The 20,186-nt window shown below is 40.1% G+C and overlaps 1 protein-coding gene and 1 pseudogene across 6 annotated transcripts; one reads left to right on the top strand and one right to left on the bottom strand.

Moving 5' to 3' along the window:
- The first annotated feature begins 4 nt into the window (after positions 1 to 4).
- ANKRD46 (ankyrin repeat domain 46) lies at positions 5 to 17,936 on the top strand. 6 transcript variants are annotated; one of them, XM_036337896.1, is made up of 6 exons: positions 5 to 139; positions 6,386 to 6,448; positions 7,476 to 7,607; positions 9,319 to 9,649; positions 10,989 to 11,147; positions 15,922 to 17,936. In XM_036337896.1, the coding sequence occupies exons 4-6, from the start codon at positions 9,339 to 9,341 to the stop codon at positions 16,136 to 16,138; spliced, it is 687 nt and encodes a 228-aa protein (XP_036193789.1). In that variant the 5' UTR covers positions 5 to 139; positions 6,386 to 6,448; positions 7,476 to 7,607; positions 9,319 to 9,338; the 3' UTR covers positions 16,139 to 17,936. The 6 variants fall into 6 exon arrangements, with proteins under 6 accessions (XP_036193789.1, XP_036193788.1, XP_036193791.1 ...); XM_036337895.1 differs by lacking the exon at positions 7,476 to 7,607; XM_036337898.1 differs by lacking the exon at positions 6,386 to 6,448 and having other exon boundaries at positions 11 to 139.
- A 1,303-nt stretch (positions 17,937 to 19,239) lies between these two features.
- LOC118670678 lies at positions 19,240 to 19,646 on the bottom strand (annotated as a pseudogene).
- Between the last annotated feature and the right edge of the window lie 540 nt (positions 19,647 to 20,186).

Below are 20,186 nucleotides of genomic sequence, written 5' to 3'. Positions count from 1 at the left end.
GGCGCGCGGCCGACGCCGCGTGAGGCCGCTCTGCCCCGACGGGCGTCCCTGGTCTCGGTGGCCGCCTCTCACCTCCGCCCGCCGTCACCCTCGCCGCCGGGAGGTGCCGCCGCTGTCACCTCTGCTCGCCGATCCCAAGGTACCGGGGAGGGGGCCCTGGGTCGCCCAGGGCGGAGGCCACTGACACCTGCCCTGCCGGCCCCGAAGCACCGGAGAGAGGCGGCGCAGGGCCTGGCCGCGGGGCCCGAGGGGCGAGGCCGCCCGGGCTTCGCGCACCTACGCGGCGGCCGCAGGGAATCGGACCGGTCCTGGCGGGCGGGCGGAGGGGGGCTGCGGGGACCGAGCGGCTGTCAGGGCCGGGAAGGCCGCGGGGACCGTGCGTCCTGGTTGCGTTTGCGGGGAGGCTGTGGCGGTCCGGAGGGAGCCGGCCTGCGTTCGCGGCCGCGGAGGCGCGGGGTCCGGGAGGGAGCCGGCCTGGGCCTGGGCCCCGGCCCCGCGAGCGCGTTAGCCGCGTCAGCGCCGGCGGGACCCGGGCAGCCGGTCGCGAGGAGCCCGCAGTCAGAAGCCGCCGGGATGGGGGTGGATGCCCGGCATGGCCCCCGCCCCGGTGCCGGGTTAGAAAAAATAAAACAAAACAGCGCGTGCCCCGTAATTGACATCGATGCCGAGAAGCAGGTTGCTTACCCCCCAGATTCTCCAACACAGTGCTCTGCCTCCAGGACAAGTTATATCTATCCTCTCTCTCCCTCTCTCCCTCCCTCTCCATACACACACACACACACACATATATACTGTATGCGCTGAGTGGCCAGATTATTATGACCACCTGACCTTTGTCGGCAAATTAGCTATAATTTCGCGCCGAAGTTGCCAGAGGGCCAGATCATTACAAACGTCTGAATTGCATGACATACCTAAGTATCGCTGCTGATCAGGTTCATCCTGTCATGATGATGGCGTATCCCAATGGAGATGGCTTCTTCCGACAAGACAATGTGGTCGGTGCTCGTATTGTGCAGGAGTGGCTTCAAGAACATGAGGGAGGCCAGGGGATTGTCAAGGGGAGTGGGGGGGAAGGAGACATATGTAATACTCTTTGTAATACTTTAAGCAATAAAAAAAAAAATAAAAGAACATGAGGGAGACTTTACCTTGCTGAGGTGGCCCCCACAATCACCAGATCTCAGTCCAATTGAGCGTTTGTGGGACGAAGTTAAAAGAGCCATCAGGCAGCGGCTTCCACAACCATCAGATCTCACAGAACTGGACAGTGCTATTCATCAGGCATGGTGTCAGAGTCCTCACATCACCTTTCAACATCTCGTGGAGTCAGTGCCAAGAAGAGTCGCTGCAGTATTGATGGCAAAAGGTGGCCAACGAAGTACTGATGGGGTGGTCATAATAATTTGGCCACTCGGTGTGCATATATATATATGCGCACACATGCACACTGGTACATATATACATATACATACACATACACATACACATACACATACACATATACATATACATATACATATACATATACGTATACGTGTATATTGATTTCAGAGAGGAAGGGAGAAGGAGAGAGAGATAGAAACATCAATGATGAGAGTGAATGAATCATTGATTGCCTGCCTCCTGCACGCCCCGCACTGGGGATTGAGCCCACAACCCGGGCACGTGCCCTGACTGGGAATGGAACTGTGACCTCCTGGTTCATAGGTCGACGCTCAGCCACGGAGCCACAGCAGCCAGGGCCAGGGGTGATTACTTTTGGAGTATACAGGTGTTAAATTAAGAATGTTGTACACCTGGAACCTATATAATATTTTAAGTCCTGAGCGTGACATTGTTAGAACACGTCATCTAGGCATTTTAACTTCGGTGGCATTTTTAGTCCTAATCTCAGCCAGCCTTTCCTATCGCCAAATGGTACTGCCTCTTTCATTGAAATGTCTCTCTGCACCCTGGCTGGTGTGGCTCAGTGATTGGAGCACTGGCCATGTGCTGAAGGGTCTCAGTCAGGTTTCATTCCCCCTCAGGGGCACATACATGGGTTGCAGGTTCAATCCCCAGCCAGGTTGGTGTTGTTTGCCCGAGGCAACCAACCAATGTGTCTCTCACATCATGTTTCTCCCTACCCTCCAACCCCCCCTGCCCCCTTCCTCTCTCTCTAAAGATCAATAAACATATTCTCCAGCGAGGATTAAAAAAAAAAAATTACAGCCTTTCTGGTTCTTGGTATTCTTATCTGCAAAATAAGGAGATTGGTTTAGAAGATCCTAAATGACCATTCCCCTCTGAATTTTCATGGAAATATTTAAGTTTCTCCTAAGAGCACAATCCTGTGTGCCTTCAAACTATTTTAGGTGAAACATGGTTTAAATTTTGTGGACTGTTTAGAAAATAAGGAATTATTTGCAAAAGTTGTAATTCCTATATTTTTAAATAACACCAAATAAACAAATCAAGAATGCCATTTTTGTAGTCAGTGAGGTTTAGGTTTCGGAATAGGCCTGGAATCATATTTATGGCATTAATTTGTTTGGTAAACTTTTTTAAAGGAAGATTTAACTTCATCCCAACTCTAAATTTTCACAAATTCAGAGTTAGTGAGAATTATAATGATAAGTAACTGAAATTAAAGAGAAACTTTAGTGGCATTCTTCTTGCTTTATACTAGATGCTCAAGTTGCACTTGAAGCCCAGGTAGACCACAAGGTGGCACCATTAGGCCATGTAAATAAAGTGTTGCTGTAGGGAAAAAAATGTATTTTCTTAAAAAAAAACCAAATAAGTTTTTACAGAAGCACTATATGTGCATGAAAGGCTGCAGATTGACCTCCCATTGCTTACTGTCTTTATTATATAACTAGAGGCCCAGTGCACTAAAATTTGTGCACTCCGGGGGGGGGGGTCCCTCAGCTCAGCCTGCGCTCTCTCACAGTCCAGGACCCCTTGGGGGATGTCCACCTGCTGGCTTAGGCCTGATCTCCTGGGGATCGGGCCTATGCTGGCAGTCAGACATCCCTCTGGCAGCCAGGGGGCCCTCAGGGGATGTCTGCCTAAGCCACAGTCGGACATCCTTAGCTCTGCTGAGGAGGCGGGAGAGGCTCCCACCACCGCCACTGCACTCACAGCCAGTCAGCCTGTCTTGTGGCTGAGTGGAGCTCCCGCTGTGGGAGCACACTGACCACCAGGGGGCAGCTCCTGCATTGATCGTCTGCCCCCTGATGGTCAGTGCACATAATAGCAATCTGTTGTTCCCGGTCTTTTTGCTGTTAGGGTCAATTTGCATATTACCCTTTTATTATATAGGATTACAAGTTATAAACTGGAAACTTTCAATGGGAGAAGTCTCTTACTAAGAATTTTAAACATGGTAAAATTACACAGTAAGGATTTTGGAAAATACTGAAAGGTATTAGAGTGAAATAAAATATCCAAGATGACCAATATTCCCTTTGTGAAAATTTAATTTTGATTTATTTTAAGCCAATATCTTTCTAAAATTTGGATTGTAACTAAATTTTAATAATGCAAACAAATAATAAAGTAATACAAATATTGCAGGAAATGCATATCAGAAATCCTTTTTTGATTTTTTTAAATTTCCTGATGGAGAAAGAAAATTTTAGGTGTTTTCACACTACTTCATTGAACAAGAAAGACTTGAAAATAATGAGTCCAGGAATTTAGTCACTTCTTGTAAAGTAGGAAACATTTCCAAATATTTTATTGTTGTTTTTTCATACTTTTAAAATGTTATTTATGTGAGATGATTGCAAGGAGTTGATTCAGAATATATGAGCTGAACTGATGTTTCCTGTAAAATAAGAAACATTTCCAGATATTGTTTTCCACAGTTTAAAAAGAAGTTTATTTTCAATAAAATAATTGTAAGGAGTTAATTCAGAATTTGTGGACTAGAACTAATGTTTCCCTTTATGTAATCTTTGATAGAAAGGTTTGTTAAAATGATTTATTATATTAAAAAATCTTATAAAAAACAAACTTAGTGACTTAATTTTTTTACTCATAAAATGAGGATAATGATAGTACTTACAGAATTTTTATGAGGATTATACCAGTGATTACAAGAAAAAACACTTAAATAGTGCCTGGAGTATAGTAATTTAATAAATGTTAAATATTATGTATCTCAGATGTTGCTAAATAGTTGTTTGCATAGTAATAGCAGATATACAAACAATCCTTTTTTCCCTTTTTATTAAGCTTCGATTTCTAAGAACCTCTACTAAGTAATATGTGATTAGCCTACTTCTAATTATTATATGAACTTAAAAATAATGAACTGGCCTTCCTTAAAGTAGCATTCTGTAATTCACACATTTCACATTAACCTCACCTTTACTGCATAAAGTTAAGAATTCTAGACCCAGTTAAGTTAGATTAAACTATTGGAAATAAGACAAAATGTGAATTCTCCACAAATTTAGAAATAAGGTAAACATGTATCTGTCATGGTGGATCCAGCTCTATCTAAAAATTACTCCTATTGAACATCTAGTAATTCTTTTTGAGCCTTGGAAGTAAAATTTAGAAGATTCTACTTACACACTTCCTTCTTCAAATGTTCTTCATAGTACTGGCATATCCTGAAAGGATAGATTCTCAATTCCTTTTTAAATTTAGTTAGAACCATGCTTTCAGAAAGAAGCCTACCTTTTTCTTTTTTTTTACATTAAGAATTTAAAATAAATACTCACATATTGTGTCTTTATTTTGGTTAGATAACTCAAAGGTTAAAAATTATAATTCTAGTCATATGATCTATGATAATTTAGTATTTCCTTGGCCCTTCTAAGACAATCTTCCTGATTTTATCCACTTCCATAACTTCTTGAGAGCCTCTGAATAGATTTCTAATGGTTAAGATCTAATTGGGGTCATAGACATTTTCTTGGCAGGTTTCTAGGAATTAGATCTAATGTATTTGTATAATATTGTTTGACATACATAAATCTGTAATTTGCTCAAGTTTATTTTCTTATGGGGCTGTGTCAGATCAAAAGAAAATGGCAGTAAAGTAATGTCTTCCTGTGGATTTAAGGGAACAGTAAGATCATGGGCAGGGATGACTTTATAATCTATAATTCTATCTCCAGACAAGAAGCAAAACTTGTTCTTTTCATAATGTGAACCCTGCTATCTTCAGCGTAACCCACCCTGCACCATTTTAACATGGAAAATTAAAGCCAGATAATGTGTTAGCGAGAGGCTTCAGTCATAGAGACTTCGCTCCCGGGCTCAGGACAGGGAAGGAAAATACCAGGCTTTGTGAATCAGAGTATTTGTTTAAGGAAATCGATGAAGTGGCTCTGTGATAGGAAGCTTGTCTAAGTTGTACTATAGAAGCGCAGAGAACCAGGAAGCAGTTGAGGAGGGCAGATGTTGTGTGTCTTCTCAGTCGTCATGTTATTTGTTGACACTATTGTGGGACTGGTCCTCACATAGAGTTTGTCAGCCCTGGTCTTCACTTCCAACCCAGCACTGATGGCCCTCACGATACAACCTGACTTACATATTGTACGTGGAGCTTCATAAAGTACCACCAATTATTTCTCTGTACACGTTTATTTAAAAGGATTTGATAACCGCGAACATGAATGACCAGTGAAAGGTTAACCTGGATTTCAGCCAGAGCTGTGCATTTGGGATTTGGACTTCAAACCCCACCACTCAGCATGGCACTGGCACATTTCAGGCACACAGTAAATGTTTGCTTAACAAATTTATGTTGATTTTTTTTTATGGGCCACACTGCCTGTCCATAGCCCCCTCAGCCACAGTCCCTCAAGAATAAGAGCACAGTGGGACAGACGGTTCTCTCGAAGTATCTCTCAGTGTGACTGGTGCCAGCGAAAGCGTGAAGGTGGAGCAGCACCGCACGCAGCTCAGGAGCCGGGTCAGCCGCGTGGGAAAGGCCGCAGATAGACTTGAGCCAGGTTTTCTTTCGCACTGAAAAGAAGAGGGAAGACAATCGGAGGAGATCTAGCCATCATTAATAAAGTGGCTCTGTGGCCCACAAATAAGAAAAAATGTCAGAAAGATAAAACAAAAAGAATCAAATTATGTGTCATCCGCAGGGAAAAAACTGCGCTCCCAGAATTCACTCTAAGTCACCAGAATTCAGAACGCCTGACATTTTTTCTTATTTGTGGGCAACAAAGCCACTTTATTCAGCCCGTTTGTTCTTCCTTTTCACTACTTTATTACTCGTCAGTTACTTTACTAGCCTCCTAAGTTGATGCCTTACCCATAGATTTTCTGGGGCCACACCTACAGGCTGCACTAGCTGGTCTGTGTTTAAGAGAACAGCAAGGTCTTTTTCACACTATACCTTTGTTATAACTGGATTTTCTATTTACTGTAGATCCTCGCCGGTACATTTCTGGATATCCTGTTGAACCTTCTTAGGAATTCAGAGAACTGCCAGGTGACCACTGAAAAAAGATCTCATCGTAAGGCTTACACGAATATTTTCTGTGGTGGCCTTGCTTTAAGACAGATTCAGTTCTGTGATCAAAATGAGAAATGTTATCTATTGCTGAGCTTATTCAACTTGGGGTAAGGCTAGCAGTTTCTCAAGGGCACAAAGGAACTCACAAGATACATCGCTCTTATTCTTTCTTAAAAAAATAAACCAGAAAGGCTTTTCTTTCTTTTATTAACTGAGCCAACACTCAAAAGAATCCCAGTCTGCAAACCACAAGAATTCTAACAAAAAACACTGAGTGCATTGTTTTTCAGCATCTATTCATACATAATTTAACCAAAACACATTACATCTTGAAAAGCACTTAAGTTGTATTTTATTTTTTTTAAATTTTGTGATGGATTTGTCTTTTTTAATGATCCAATCCAATGAATGCTGTAAGGGAAATAGGGAGATTATCTTCAAAAGAAGATTCTTGACAATTTTATTGAGTAATTTCTTCTCATTGGGTTAGTTCTTTTAAAAGCATTATATAATGTCATAATATGAAGTTTACTTTATCTTGATCTCTATAATTCTTAATCATAAGCAGGCTTCCCCCTTATTTAGAATTATCTTTAACAACTTCTCACTTTTTATATCCAATGGGTCATTAAATTTTGCTAATTTTATCTTACATATTCCTCTCCAGTATTCCCTCTTCTCTCGGCCACTGCTTTAGATCAGGTTCTCATCATTTCTCGTCTGGATTTCTGCAACGATCTATTGATTGATTTCCCTGTCTCCAATTTGACCCACTCCAATCTAAGCTCTCCATATTGCCAACTAAGTAATCTTTCTGAAAGACTAATATAATGACCATGCCATTTTCTTGGCTCAACATCCTTCAATGAGTCTTTACTAAAATTTAGGTACAATAAACCTTCATGGAGCTGTTGGAACATTAAATAAAATTCAGTAAGAAGCTCTAGGGCAGTGCCTGGCTCAGCACAGGCCTTGAGTATCTGTTAATGCTTTCCCTTTGCAGCAGCAGAGCTCCCGTGTAAGGAAGCCCAGGACTAGAGGGACAGTGCTCTGCTGGGATCCCCGGCTAAAAGGTGTAGGAGCCAAGAATCTCATCAAACCACAGCCATGCTCTCCTGAGACCTGCAGGTTGGAGGTTAGGCACAAGAATAGATTGGTCTTGCATCCAGCTCCATCCGTGTTCCAGAAGGAAAGACTTTGGCTGATAAGTAACAAGCCAAGCTCATCTCTGACTAAGCGTCAGCCATCTGAGAGTGGGAGTCATCTCTTTGGTTTTCCTGTTTTGGTTTGTTTTCTTGTTTTGGTTTGTTTTCTCTTCAGTTTCTTAGTAAAGATTAGACAGGCTTTAACTTAGTCTTACATGAACCAAGAGGGGGCTAAGAGAGACACTGAAAAAGAGAGAGCGAGTGAGAGAGAGAGAGCCCACTGAGGCAGGGAAGTGTCAATGAAAGAGATGTGGACAAACTGACTGGTGAAGCTGCACTCCTCAGGTGGATGAAATATTAGAGCGGACACAGGTGGGATTGCTGCCTTTCCCACCTCTCTGTTCCTGGACAGACCTGGCTTTCCTCATCTCTCAGTCTTCAGACAATGGGAGTTTGGTAAAGTCAGATATTAATTAATTAATTAATTTATTAAATCTTTTCTTAAATTTTTATTTTATATATATATATATATTGATTTTAGAGAGGGAGAGAGATAGAAACATCAGTGTTGAGAGAGAATCATTGATTGGCTGCCTCCTGCATGCCCCCTGTTGGGGATGGAGCCTGCAATCCAGACATATATCCTTGACTGGAATTGAACCCAGGACCCTTCAGTCACTGGCTGATACTCTATCCACTGAGCAATACCAGCTAGGGTTTTTAAAAAAAATTTAGAGAGGAAGGGGGAGAGAAGAAACATCGATGTGAGAGCAAAACATTGACCAGCTGCTTCCTGCACACCCCTTACTGGGGATTGAGCCCAAAACCTGGGCAAATTTCCTGACTAGGAATGGAGCCAGCAACCTTTCAGTGCATAGGACAGCGCCCAACCAACTGAACCACACCGGCCTGGGATAAAATCAGATATTTAGATAACCATAGAACAGAGGAGAAAAGGTTGAAAACTGTAAAAAAGATGGACAATCTGAAATAATTTATGATATTTCCAATTTTTAAGTTGAGTTTGTTGCTTTCTTTAGCTTTTCTCTTTCTATTAAAATTTGAAGTTTGTACTATAAACAACAATTAGCAGGAACTTATTGGGTATTGATTTTGCTGGGTTTTTTTTTTTAATGCTGATTAATTAACTTTTGAGCAGGTAGTTCTGTTTACCATATAGACTATCTCAAATACAATAAGAAGCAAATATATGGAATTACTTTGTTTTAAGTAAGAATATGAGGAGCGAGTACATGCATATGTGTGTGTGTGTGTAAAGTCTAAGGATTTGTATCTTTACTTTCTAAATGCATCTTCCTACATGTATCTTTGTTTTTTAAACTTAAATCTAAAAAATCAATAAAATATATATATATATTTAAAAAAAAACAAAACAAAAACTTAAATCTAAGCAGTTATATCTTGCTTAACTTTAAAAATAGCTTAACCTTTTTTACATGGTGAAAAGCAAAATAAAGCATTATAGTAATTTAATTGCAAATTTGACCCAACAGATATAAAGGAAATAAGACATCTTAATGGAAAATAAAAGGTAGTTGATAACTTGGTTGCAGTTTCTGTTTGGAGAGGTAATTCATTGGAGGCAGGAGGCCAAGAAGGATAACAAAACGTGCTTTTCTAAATGACTTCATTGTCTTGATTTAGTTTGGCTTCACTGAGTCTTACCGTATTTCATTACAGGCATCCACCACATCAGAACGATGTCCTACGTTTTTGTAAATGATTCTTCTCAGACTAACGTGCCCTTGCTGCAAGCCTGCATCGACGGGGACTTTAACTATTCCAAGCGGCTTCTGGAAAGTGGCTTTGACCCCAACATCCGTGACAGCAGGGGCAGAACAGGCCTTCACCTTGCTGCAGCCCGCGGGAACGTAGACATCTGCCAGTTGTTGCATAAATTTGGTGCTGATCTTCTGGCCACAGATTATCAAGGGAACACAGCTCTTCATCTCTGTGGTCATGTGGATACTATTCAATTCTTAGTTTCCAATGGACTCAAAATTGACATTTGGTAAGTTCTCTGTGGTTTTTGAAGTCAAATCATTTCTTCCCATTAATCTCCTCCCAGTGGGCTAATCTTGGAGTCTGTTGATTTTGTTTCCTCATTGACCAACTGTAGGGATACATTCAGAAGGGCATTGAGAACAATGGAGTCTTGTTAGGGGAATGAGGGAACAAGGGGTTGACTTTTAGATTTATGCTGAAGCAGTATACGTTCTTCTAGGAAAATAGTGGCTAGGTTCTGCTATTAATTGTCTATTGTAAGATGAGAAGAAGAAGAACTAAAATTTGTTGAAAATCTTATGGGCTGGGCACTCTGTTTACTTATATTAGCTCAAAATTAATAGCTCTTGTAGTAGGTATTATCTTCATTTGACAGATAAAATAGTTGTGACAAGAAAGGTTAAATGACTTGACAAAGGTCACATAGCTAGAATTTGAACCTAGTTCCACCTGATTCCAAAACTTGTTTGCCTTCTATCCTATAATAATCTATGCCAGCTTCATAATCTCTGTGCGGGTCAGAGTCCTTCTTATACTGAACCATTTGAAGAAGTGGTTCTCTTTATTTGTTTTAGAGATATTTCCTTTCGTGGGAAAGATGTCAGGCCACCTTTAAAGCTGAGCTTGGCCTTTAAACCACAGTTACATGTTGCCCTAATTTATTGGTGCTTTCGTGTCCCTAAATATGAATAAGACAGTAAGTGGTTCTGCTACTATGAAGACAGTATGTGGTGGGAATTGACTACAGGATTCAGTTATTCAGGCTCTTCCTGTTGTTAGTGTTAAATAGCTTGGTAAACCAAAGCAGTTTATTTTGGTTGCTTTTGGGATTTTTTTTTAATTCTTAGACTTAAATATATATATAAATTGATTTCAGAGAGGAAGAGAGAGGGGGAGAGATAAAAACATCAATGATGACAGAGAATCATTGATCCTGCATGCCCCACAGTGGGGACTGAGCCCTCGACCTGGGCATAGGTCGACGCTCACCCACTGAGCCACGCCTGCCAGGCTAATTTTTAGACTTTAAAAAATATAAACATCCTTCCCATAAAATGTAAATGTCAAATGAAAATGAATCTAGAATTAGATTTTCCAATCAATTTCTGGGAGGATGCCCTCTTTTTCTTTTATTTATTCTCATTTATTCATTCTTTTGCCTATACTTCCCTTTTCCTTTTTCCCTAACTCAAAATTCAGGTTTCAGCTTGATCATTGGTTCTGCTCTGGGTTTTAATTTTGACTTAATTGGGCTTGTACTTTCTTCACTATCTCCACAAGTAGGTACTAGCAATGTAATACAATTACTGTAATGACCTCTTTATTTTTTTTTTACCTTTTTTTAGCAATCATCAAGGTGCTACACCCTTAGTTCTGGCAAAGCGCAGGGGAGTGAATAAAGATGTTATCCGATTGCTGGAATCTTTGGAAGAACAGGAGGTAAAAGGATTTAACAGAGGAACCCACTCAAAACTGGAGACCATGCAGACAGCTGAGAGTGAAAGGTACTTAAGACACAATTTTTTAATGGACAAGTCATTTTAAGTCCCTGGATCTTTTAGGATAACTTTGGAGTTTTCTGTTTATTTGCTTTCAAGTACAGAGCTTTGATACTTCCTTTGAATTCTATGTGGGTCCCTGTGGCTCCCGATTCAGTTGAGAAGCTGTTAACAGGAAGCGCTCTGTGCCCCATGCTCACACTGTTCCGTGCAGGGGAACCCGCTGCGGCAGCAGTGCCAGGGAGCAGGGGTGGTTAGAACCGCAGGTGAGGGAAGCCACTGGAGTTCCAGGGTTTTAGCACAGTCACAGAAGGAGTGGAATGTCAGAAAGGGAGAGAAGGATAAGTAAGGCTAAGAACTTGGACAATTAGAAAAGACCAAAGGTAGTTCCAGGGTAGGGAAGTGCAGTGTTGAGGAAAAGTAAAACAAGGGGAGAGAAAGGAGACGAAATTTAACATGTACACAATTCAGTAATGTGAACGTGAACGTGACTTTTCCATGAGTTGGAACAAATAAAATTCGGGCTCCTGTGAGTAATTGAAGCTAAGACAGTGACTGACTGTGTCGTAAGTCTCTCTGAATTTCTCATCTGTAAGCAGTTCAGAACACAGTTCAGGGGGTGCTGAAAAGGCGACAAACCCTTTTTTCTCCTGGCCTCAGTGGCTCAACAGATAGTCAGTGAGCTAGACGTTGTGCTAGCATGTAGTGTCATTGACCACCGTGGACTGTAAGCCTTCTAGACTTTACCAGGTAAGAAGGACCACGGGCTTATAATAGTCTCCCCCCACAATGCTCAGTGGAATATATTTCAAGGGCTCTCATCAGGTGTTGACCCAGTAGTTGAGTGATCAGATGTGGATTTAGGATTATATATACCACCCTAGACCATCAGGGCCATTGTTTCTTTGAGTTCTACATGAAATCCTCTCTATTTTTCATAGTTCACCCTGCAATTCCTTTGTCCACATGATTGCTTTCCTCCCTCTTCGGGTGAGGCTGGTATTATATTCATTTGGACCATTAATTCCACTCTGAAGCTTAGGACTGTGTTGTTCACATACTTTCAAATATTTATTACTGTTAAAAAGATGAGTTTTACTTCTAGAATAGTGCATGTTTCTCATGAGTTATCATTGGAAGCTGACAAGTAGATAAAATAAGCAGGAAGTCAGAGGTGCATTTACAAGGCCTTTTTCTCTCACCTGTGTACTTTGGACCTGTCAGAATGCCATAAGCAATTTAATAACATTATTATCTATTATTTGTGACAGATTATGTTCTTCCAAAATAACTTGGAAGTTATTTTCATCTTTCTATAAAATAGTAAATTACTTCAAACTTTCTTCCCATGAGAAATTTCCAAGAATGTGCTTTTGTTTTTGCTAGGTATATTTTTGAGATCTTGCTTGGTGTATTTCGTTAATAGCTAGTTTCTTGGCATCTCTTTATCAGAAATTGATTTTTAACTCATTTTGCCTCAGTTGTGATTACTTAAGAAGTAATTAGTCTTTTGAGCAGCTCAGTATTCCTGCTTCTTTCACATATGCATTTCACTTCAGTCCGAGAATTTATATTATTTACATCATGTGTAAAGCCAGTTCTTCAGAAATTGAATTTTAATATTTGTTCTACCTGGTTGTCCTGTCTTACTTCTGCCCCTCAGCATCACGATAAAAATGCAGTGGTTTAAGCTTCAATTAAAAAGCTTAAAGGCAACATCATTAGTCATTAGGGAAATGCAAATCAAACCACAGTGAAATACCACTTCATACCCAGCAGGATGGCTCTACTCTAAAAGATGGGCAATAACAAGTGTTGGTGAGAATGTGGAGAAATTGGAAGCCTCAGACATTGCTGGTAGGAAGGTAAAACAGTTCGGCAGTTCATTAAAAAGTTACACAGTGTTACCACATGAACCAGCAATTTCACTTCTAGGTGTACACTGAAGAAAATTGAAGACATGTTCACACAAAAACTTGTACACTAATGTTCATAGCAGCATTATTCAAATAGCTAAAAGGTGGAAATCACCCAAAAGTTCCATCAACTGATAAACAGATAAAGTGTCTTCTTATCCATCCAGTGGAATAATATTCCACCATAAAAAGTAATGAAATACTGATATAAACTACAACATGGGAAAACTTTGAAAACATGCTACATGAGAAATAGTCAGTCACAAAAGGCCATGTATTTTATGATTCCATTTATATAAAGTGTCCAGAATTGATGAATAGAAAGTAGATTAGTGGTTGCCAGGAGCTGCAGGAAGGGGGTAGTAATGACTGCGAATGGGTATGGAGTTTCTTGCAGAAATGATAAAAATGTGTTGGAATTAGATGGAGATTGTTGTACAACTTTGTGAATATACTAAAAACCACTGAATTGTGCACATTAAGAAGATAAATTTTGTGGTATCAGAATTGTCTATTAATTAAAAAGTGAGAAAAAGCTTAAAGGAATTGGCTTGCACATGGCATTATAGCATAGCTGTGGAACAATTTACCTTTTCTAGAGCAGAAAATAAACCAAGAGTTTGAATGCATTTACGATAGTATTTTCCATTTCCCTTAGGCTTTGAGACATAGCATAATTTCTTTCTTTTAAAAAAAATATTTTTATTGAGTTCAGAGAGGAAGGGAGAGGGAGAGAGAGATAGAAACATCAGTGATGAGAGACTCATTAATTAGCTACCTCCTGAATGGAGCCCACAATCCAGGCATGTGCCCTGACTGGGAATCGAATGGGGACCTCCTGGTTCATAGGTCAGTGCTCAGCCACTGAGCCACACTGGCCAGGAAGCATAATTTCTAAAGGGCCTATATAAATCGAGTTGGTGAGAAATATTTCCCTATTCCCCCTATATCCTAAGTTTAATTTAGTTTTTTTTTGTAGGTACAGGATGACTAAGACAGTGTAGATGACAAATGTACCCCAAAATTCACATGCACACACACTGTCATGCTAGGAGTGGGCATTCCAAAGACAGTAGGAACATTTCGTTGCATAGAGTCACTATAGAAAACTCTGATGGGCAGAGCGTGAGAGCTCCTGGAGAGGGTTCAGTGAATTCCCATTTTACATCTAACACCTTTGAGTATGAGAGCATGTCAGCTCAGGTATAGTCAATAAATTTTATGTCAGAATTAACTTCTGACCTTCTTTATCTGTTTATGGTTTTACATGTTTAAACCTTAACGTTCTAATCTTATTTTTAACTTGCTTCGGTTTTCCTAAATTTTTGTATTGTAAATTCCCACTGAAAATGTCTTCTTGTATTCAGAGAATAAACATCTTTTAATATGAGAAATTGTGGATGTGAAGCACACTGGCTCAGTAGGAAGTCAGCTTCCCGTGATGAGAGAAGGCCTCTCATAGGAAAGGCTGAAGGACTGGTTGACAGTGTCAAGAAGTAAAATGAAGCTGTAGATTTAAAAAAAACTGCTAATTTTACATAGTGAACCAGTCTCTAAGACATCGTTTTATGCTGTGTGCATTGTTTTGTACTCAGGTGGTTGGAAGAATATGAAAGGGTTTAGGGAGGGTAGTAATGATTTTTTCTAAGCAATAGATAGTTGAAACATATGATTATGGTCATTGTGGCTTTAATCTAAATGATAGCCTGCTGCTGGGCCTTCGTGTTGTGATGTAATTGCGGGTGCTAATCCCTTCGAGCTTTGAACTCATCAGTGTGGGCTTCCAGATACGGAAGTCAGATATACTGTTTTCTGTTTATAGCAGTCATATTTCTCCTGGATAGAGTTCTGAAAGCCAGAGTCAATGCTTTTATGGTGTTTGTTTTACCTTATTTCAGCTAGGTTCAGCCATTATGCAGAAGAGAAATAATCTTATTCTGTACTAGAGGCCCGGTGCATGAAATTTGACCGATGGCCGTCAGTAGGACATCCTTAGCGCTGCCACGGAGGTGGGAGAGGGTCCTGCCACCGCCGCTGCACTCGCCCAGCCGTGAGCCCGGCTCAGGGCTTCTGGCTGAGTGGCGTTCCCCCTGTGAGAGCGCACTGACCACCAGGGGGCAGCTCCTGCATTGAGTGTTTGCCCCCTGGTGGTCAGTGTGTGTTATAGTGACTGGTCATTCTGCCGTTTGGTCGATTTGCATATTAGTCTTTTATTATATAGGATTATTGTACAAACTAAAACTAAAACCAGTGGGAGGAAGCTATTGAAAAGAATTCCTAATGAGTAGACTTGTTCAAATGTACAACAGATTGAGAAGTAAGCTTCCATTATTAGAGAATTACAGATAAAAGAAGAAATTCCTTCATTGATCAGATTATTAAACTAAATAATCCTCTTTTAACTTTAAGTTTTACATACTTTATTAAGTGATTTTTTAGATTTGCCCATCTTTGCTTATTTTCATTAACACAAATGCTCAAATTATGAATCTTTGTTTTGAATTCTTCTAAATTTAAAATAAATGTGGTTTAGTATATGATGGAAACAACTCATTTGATCTACTTCAAGACTCCTGCTTGGGACTTTTTGTTAGAAAAGGACTTTTAACTTTGACTCTGCTAGATACAAATCCAGGAAGCATAATATTGTAGTTTAGCAACTTACAGTTCAAGGTAGCTTGTCCAGATACATAAATCAGAACATGAGTGTGTGAGATATAAATGTATATACGTCAGTTTTCTTCTTGTAGAATTGTGTTGTAAAGTTGCTCTTTTCTAAATAATGGTTTCTGTTGTTTATGTTTTTGAAATGGGTGAAATGTGTTGTTTCATGCCTATTTCTTTTCTCTTTGCGTCTTTCACAGCGCCATGGAAAGCCATTCCCTCCTCAACCCCAACCTACAGAAAGGTGAAGGCGTCCTGTCCAGCTTCCGCACCACATGGCAGGAGTTTGTAGAGGATCTGGGCTTCTGGAGGGTTTTGCTCTTGATCTTTGTCATTGCTCTGCTGTCTCTTGGTATTGCCTACTATGTGAGTGGGGTGCTGCCCTTCGTGGAAAACCAGCCAGAACTGGTGCATTAAAGGAGCTCATGGAAGATGGGGCACACGCCTGTTTCCCGGCGTCAGTGTTTCTCAGTTTCTCAAAGTTGTTTTCTTAGTGCAAGGCAGTGAGAGGTCTGTACATTATTTTCTTTTTGCATTTTTACATATTGTAATCCTTTTAGAATGACATGTTCATTTGAACTATCTACATACTGTAGTCAGTATACTGCATCCTAAAGCTACCTGTGACTCAACCTGACTTCTTAGGAACACACAGCCTTGTGTGATAAAAACATGGAAATGACTAAAGAAAGAAAGATAAGGGAAGTTCTTGCTATAGAAACCTAACTCTAATATAGGACCAACTGAAATGACGTGTTCAAAAAGAAAAAAGGTTTCCTTGCATGGTTAGTTTTGGTTGGTGGTTTTATTTTGTTTTTTGTTTATTTTTTCTCTCTTTACTTATAGTCTTGGAATAGAGGAGAGAATGAAATATTCAGCTTAAAACTTGAAGTGCTTTTTTCAAATCCCACATAGTAAATCAGTATTGTTGAACCTGTTTGGTTTATTTTAGTACTTTCAAGTTGAGTCACACACCAAATAGAACTTTTGAAAGTGAGCTATATTTTCTTCAAAAATTATTGATTTGATCTTATATTTATTTGTTTTTAGGATAATTTTGTGTTTTTGTATGTTTGTTTTTTTGTTTTTGTAAACTGCTTTGCTTGTTGTAATATGTGTGACAAGTGAACTTGTTTACTTTTTAATTTCCCCTAGAGTTTATTTCAAGGACAGTCTGTTCATCAAAAATATAGTCAGAAAACTTTTTCTGTTCAGTAGTTAGCAGGGGAAAGTAACTGATATTTAATGGTCACTGTAATTTTGTAGTGCTATTATGATAGTGGAAAATTCAGTTCCATAAGCTAGCCATGTTGTCACAATTGTATTGTAGTTCATATTTATTTCATTTTATGGGCAGCCCTTATAGAGGCCCTGTAGGATTGTCATAACAATTTTCAGCCATGTCAGTAATTCTCCGGAGGCAAGAACGGATGGAGTATGTCTGAGTTAACAGCTCAACGCGATTGTATTGGGTGTCATAAATGTTTTATGAATGGTAATATTATATAAATTGAAATTTGGCTCCTAAACTATATTGAAGCATTCTGCAGTATGATTGAAGGCCTCTTTTGTTAATGATTCTGTTATGTATAAAAAATGTTCTTGGGCTATTAAAAAAGAATATGAAGACTTGATAATTGTTCATTGGGTATAGTCAGAAAACTATAATGAAAGAACTAATGGTTCTACTTTTTAGAACAAAGACTTCTAAGCTACTGCTAATTGAATTGTTGCTAGAATTTGAACTTTTAGTTTAGAATAGAATTAGTATTTCTGTGATTCTTGTTGCTTGTTGTTATTAGCTTTTTTGTATTTACATATCTAAGATTGAGGAGGCTTTATCCTCCCTTTCTTGTGTCTCTTTCCTCTCTTAAAGAGCTGTTTTAAAATTCCTGATTTATCTGGCTGCTTCAGAGTCTTGCTTTTAGGTTAGATAACAAAATAAACCCTACTTGATGTAAATACAATAAAAACTGGATTTTAGAACAGAGAACACTAGAACACTAGACATCAAAGTATATTCATAATGAAAGCTGTGGAACTAGCTTTACATTTGTTTGTAAATCTAAACAGATATGCAAATTGGCTAAATATATATGTACATATGTTGCACTTTTATGTTTCCTTTTAAGTACTAATTTCTTTGTATTCTCTGCATTCAGAATTTAGTGACACTACCAATAAATGTAAATATAATCTCTTAATCACAATCCAATTTTTAGTGTATCATAGTTTTTCTTTTAATTTAAGGTGTGCTTTTTTGTTTGTTTTGTTTTAAGGTTTGTTTTTTAAAAAATGGCTTGTAATTTGTTTAGAAAACAAAGGTTTTTTTCAGATGTGGTTTAATAATTATATCAAGTTTATTTGTTTGCCTTATAATTGCTCTGAAACTAATTTGGGTGAATTGCTTGTGGATTTAAAGTGATAATAACTTTGGTGCTTAACTACCTCCCAGTTATACAAGTCACATTACATGCCTCATTTCATTTCATCCTTATGTTCCCCCAGCCCCACTGCATCTCCCCTTTTTATAAGATGAGGGGACTGACACAGGGAGGGATAAGTAGCTGTCCAAGGTCAAAGCTAGGGCCTATAGAGAAACAGGTTTTCCAGATTGAGGCTCTATCCCCAATGGTAAGTTTTCTTTTTCTGTCATGAATCTGGCGGTGGAGCCATCCAGAACCTCGCCTGCTGCCGTCTCAGCAGCATGTTACTAAAATTTCCACTCCTGTTCCTAAATACTTACCTTTTCCTCTTTCTATAATGTACCATTTCCCCACATCCTCCTAATATTACTAATCTTTAAAATTCAAGCTGGAACTCCTGGCATGATCAGAAAAGCTCCCGTAGTTAACCCTATCTGACTGCCCACTCCTGCCCCATTTCCTTATTGTCTACCATAATCATAAGCAGGTATCCTGTTTTTCATTTGTCTCTTTAATTGTAAGTTCACGAGAGCAGGATCTTGGTCAAGTTTTACTACCTTATCTGCCCACAGTGCCTCCTATAGAACTCTTTGTACACAAGTACTAATAGCATTACGTTGTCACCTGTAGCTACATATTTTCTTTTCAGATTAAATAGCTTTTATCGTTCCCGTGTTTCCTTCGACATGCTGCAGGTGGGAACTGTGCTGGTCCTCCTCCCACAGTATGCCTGCCACTTGTCCTGTGGAGCCCCTTTACCTGAGAGCATGAGGCTGTGGGCCCGCATACTGCTTTCTCCACCACTTCGCATGGACGTCCCGGAGCAGTGCCCCCTGGTGGTGGTGTTTTAACCAGGCCTCGGTCTTTGCCTTGTGAAACTATGTATGTATCAAAGTGCCTTCAGCTGCAAGAAACCCAAATCCAAATTCAAAGTGGCTCACACTATAGGAAGTGTACTGCTTTGTATAACTGGAAGTCCAGAGGTTGTCACCCCAAGGTGACACAAAGCAAATTTATTTATTTATTTATTTATTTATTTTTGGCCAGATTTTATGTTTTTATTGACACAAATACAATGTGCACACAACCTGTCTATTCCTTTTCTTCGCTGTGCAGCCTGGCATTGGGATCGGTGGCTCTGAGGGCCAGCGGAGCTGCTCTTCCCACAATGGCTCTGTGGTTCTTTGAGGAGACGCTGTGAGCCGTCTCAGCACAGTGAGACTTATTGCACTTCAGCAACACTTCAAGCTCCTTGACGTTAGGGACCAGAAGCTTCCGAAAGCCACTGGGCAGTATGTGCTTTGTTTTCTTGTTGCTCCCATAGCCAATGCTGGGCATCAGGATCTGGCCCTTGAATCTTCTACGCACCCTATTGTCGATGCCTTTGGGTTTCTGCCAGTTCCGTTTAATTTTGACATATCGGTCTGACTGATGCGGATGAACTTCTTGGTCCTCTTTTCGACAATCTTGGGTTTCACGAGGAGTCTGAGGGCACCCATGGTGCCAAGTAGGAGATGGCTGCCACCTCCGTAGGCAGCGCCGAGGAAGAGGACATAATGCAAATTTAGCTCAGTTCCCCTGTGCTTTTGGCTCTTCCCTCCTGTTTGTTGCTTCATCCTTCAGCTGGTTTTGAGATGAGTCCAGGATTTTCAGGCCTCACTGCCATTTGTAACCATGGAGAGAAGAAGAAAGAGACCATCTTTTCTGTGGTTCTCTCCCAGGAAACTTCCCTTCGAAGCCCCCACATTTCTAGCGTTCAGGAGCCGCCAGAGGCTGTTGTATGGGACAGGACAGCCCGGATATATGACATTTTCATTTCTGCAGAAGGTGCTTTTGGACAGCAGCGTTCTAAAATCTACCTTGGGCTTTGGGCTCAAGTCAGGTCAGGTCAGTATGGAGCTAGATACTGAACTGTATTACAGCAGTACCTGTCCCAATTACTTCTACTGAGTTCTTCATTAATAGGCAGTAAACATGTGCTGGCAGGTGTCGCTCAGTGGTTATATCATTGACCTGCACACCAGAAGGTTGTAGGTTCA

Source organism: Myotis myotis, unplaced genomic scaffold, assembly GCF_014108235.1.
Source record: "Myotis myotis isolate mMyoMyo1 unplaced genomic scaffold, mMyoMyo1.p scaffold_m19_p_16, whole genome shotgun sequence".
NCBI lineage: Eukaryota > Metazoa > Chordata > Mammalia > Chiroptera > Vespertilionidae > Myotis > Myotis myotis.
The sequence above is the reverse complement of the archived record's forward strand: the minus strand, read 5'-3'. Positions and strand labels throughout refer to the sequence as shown.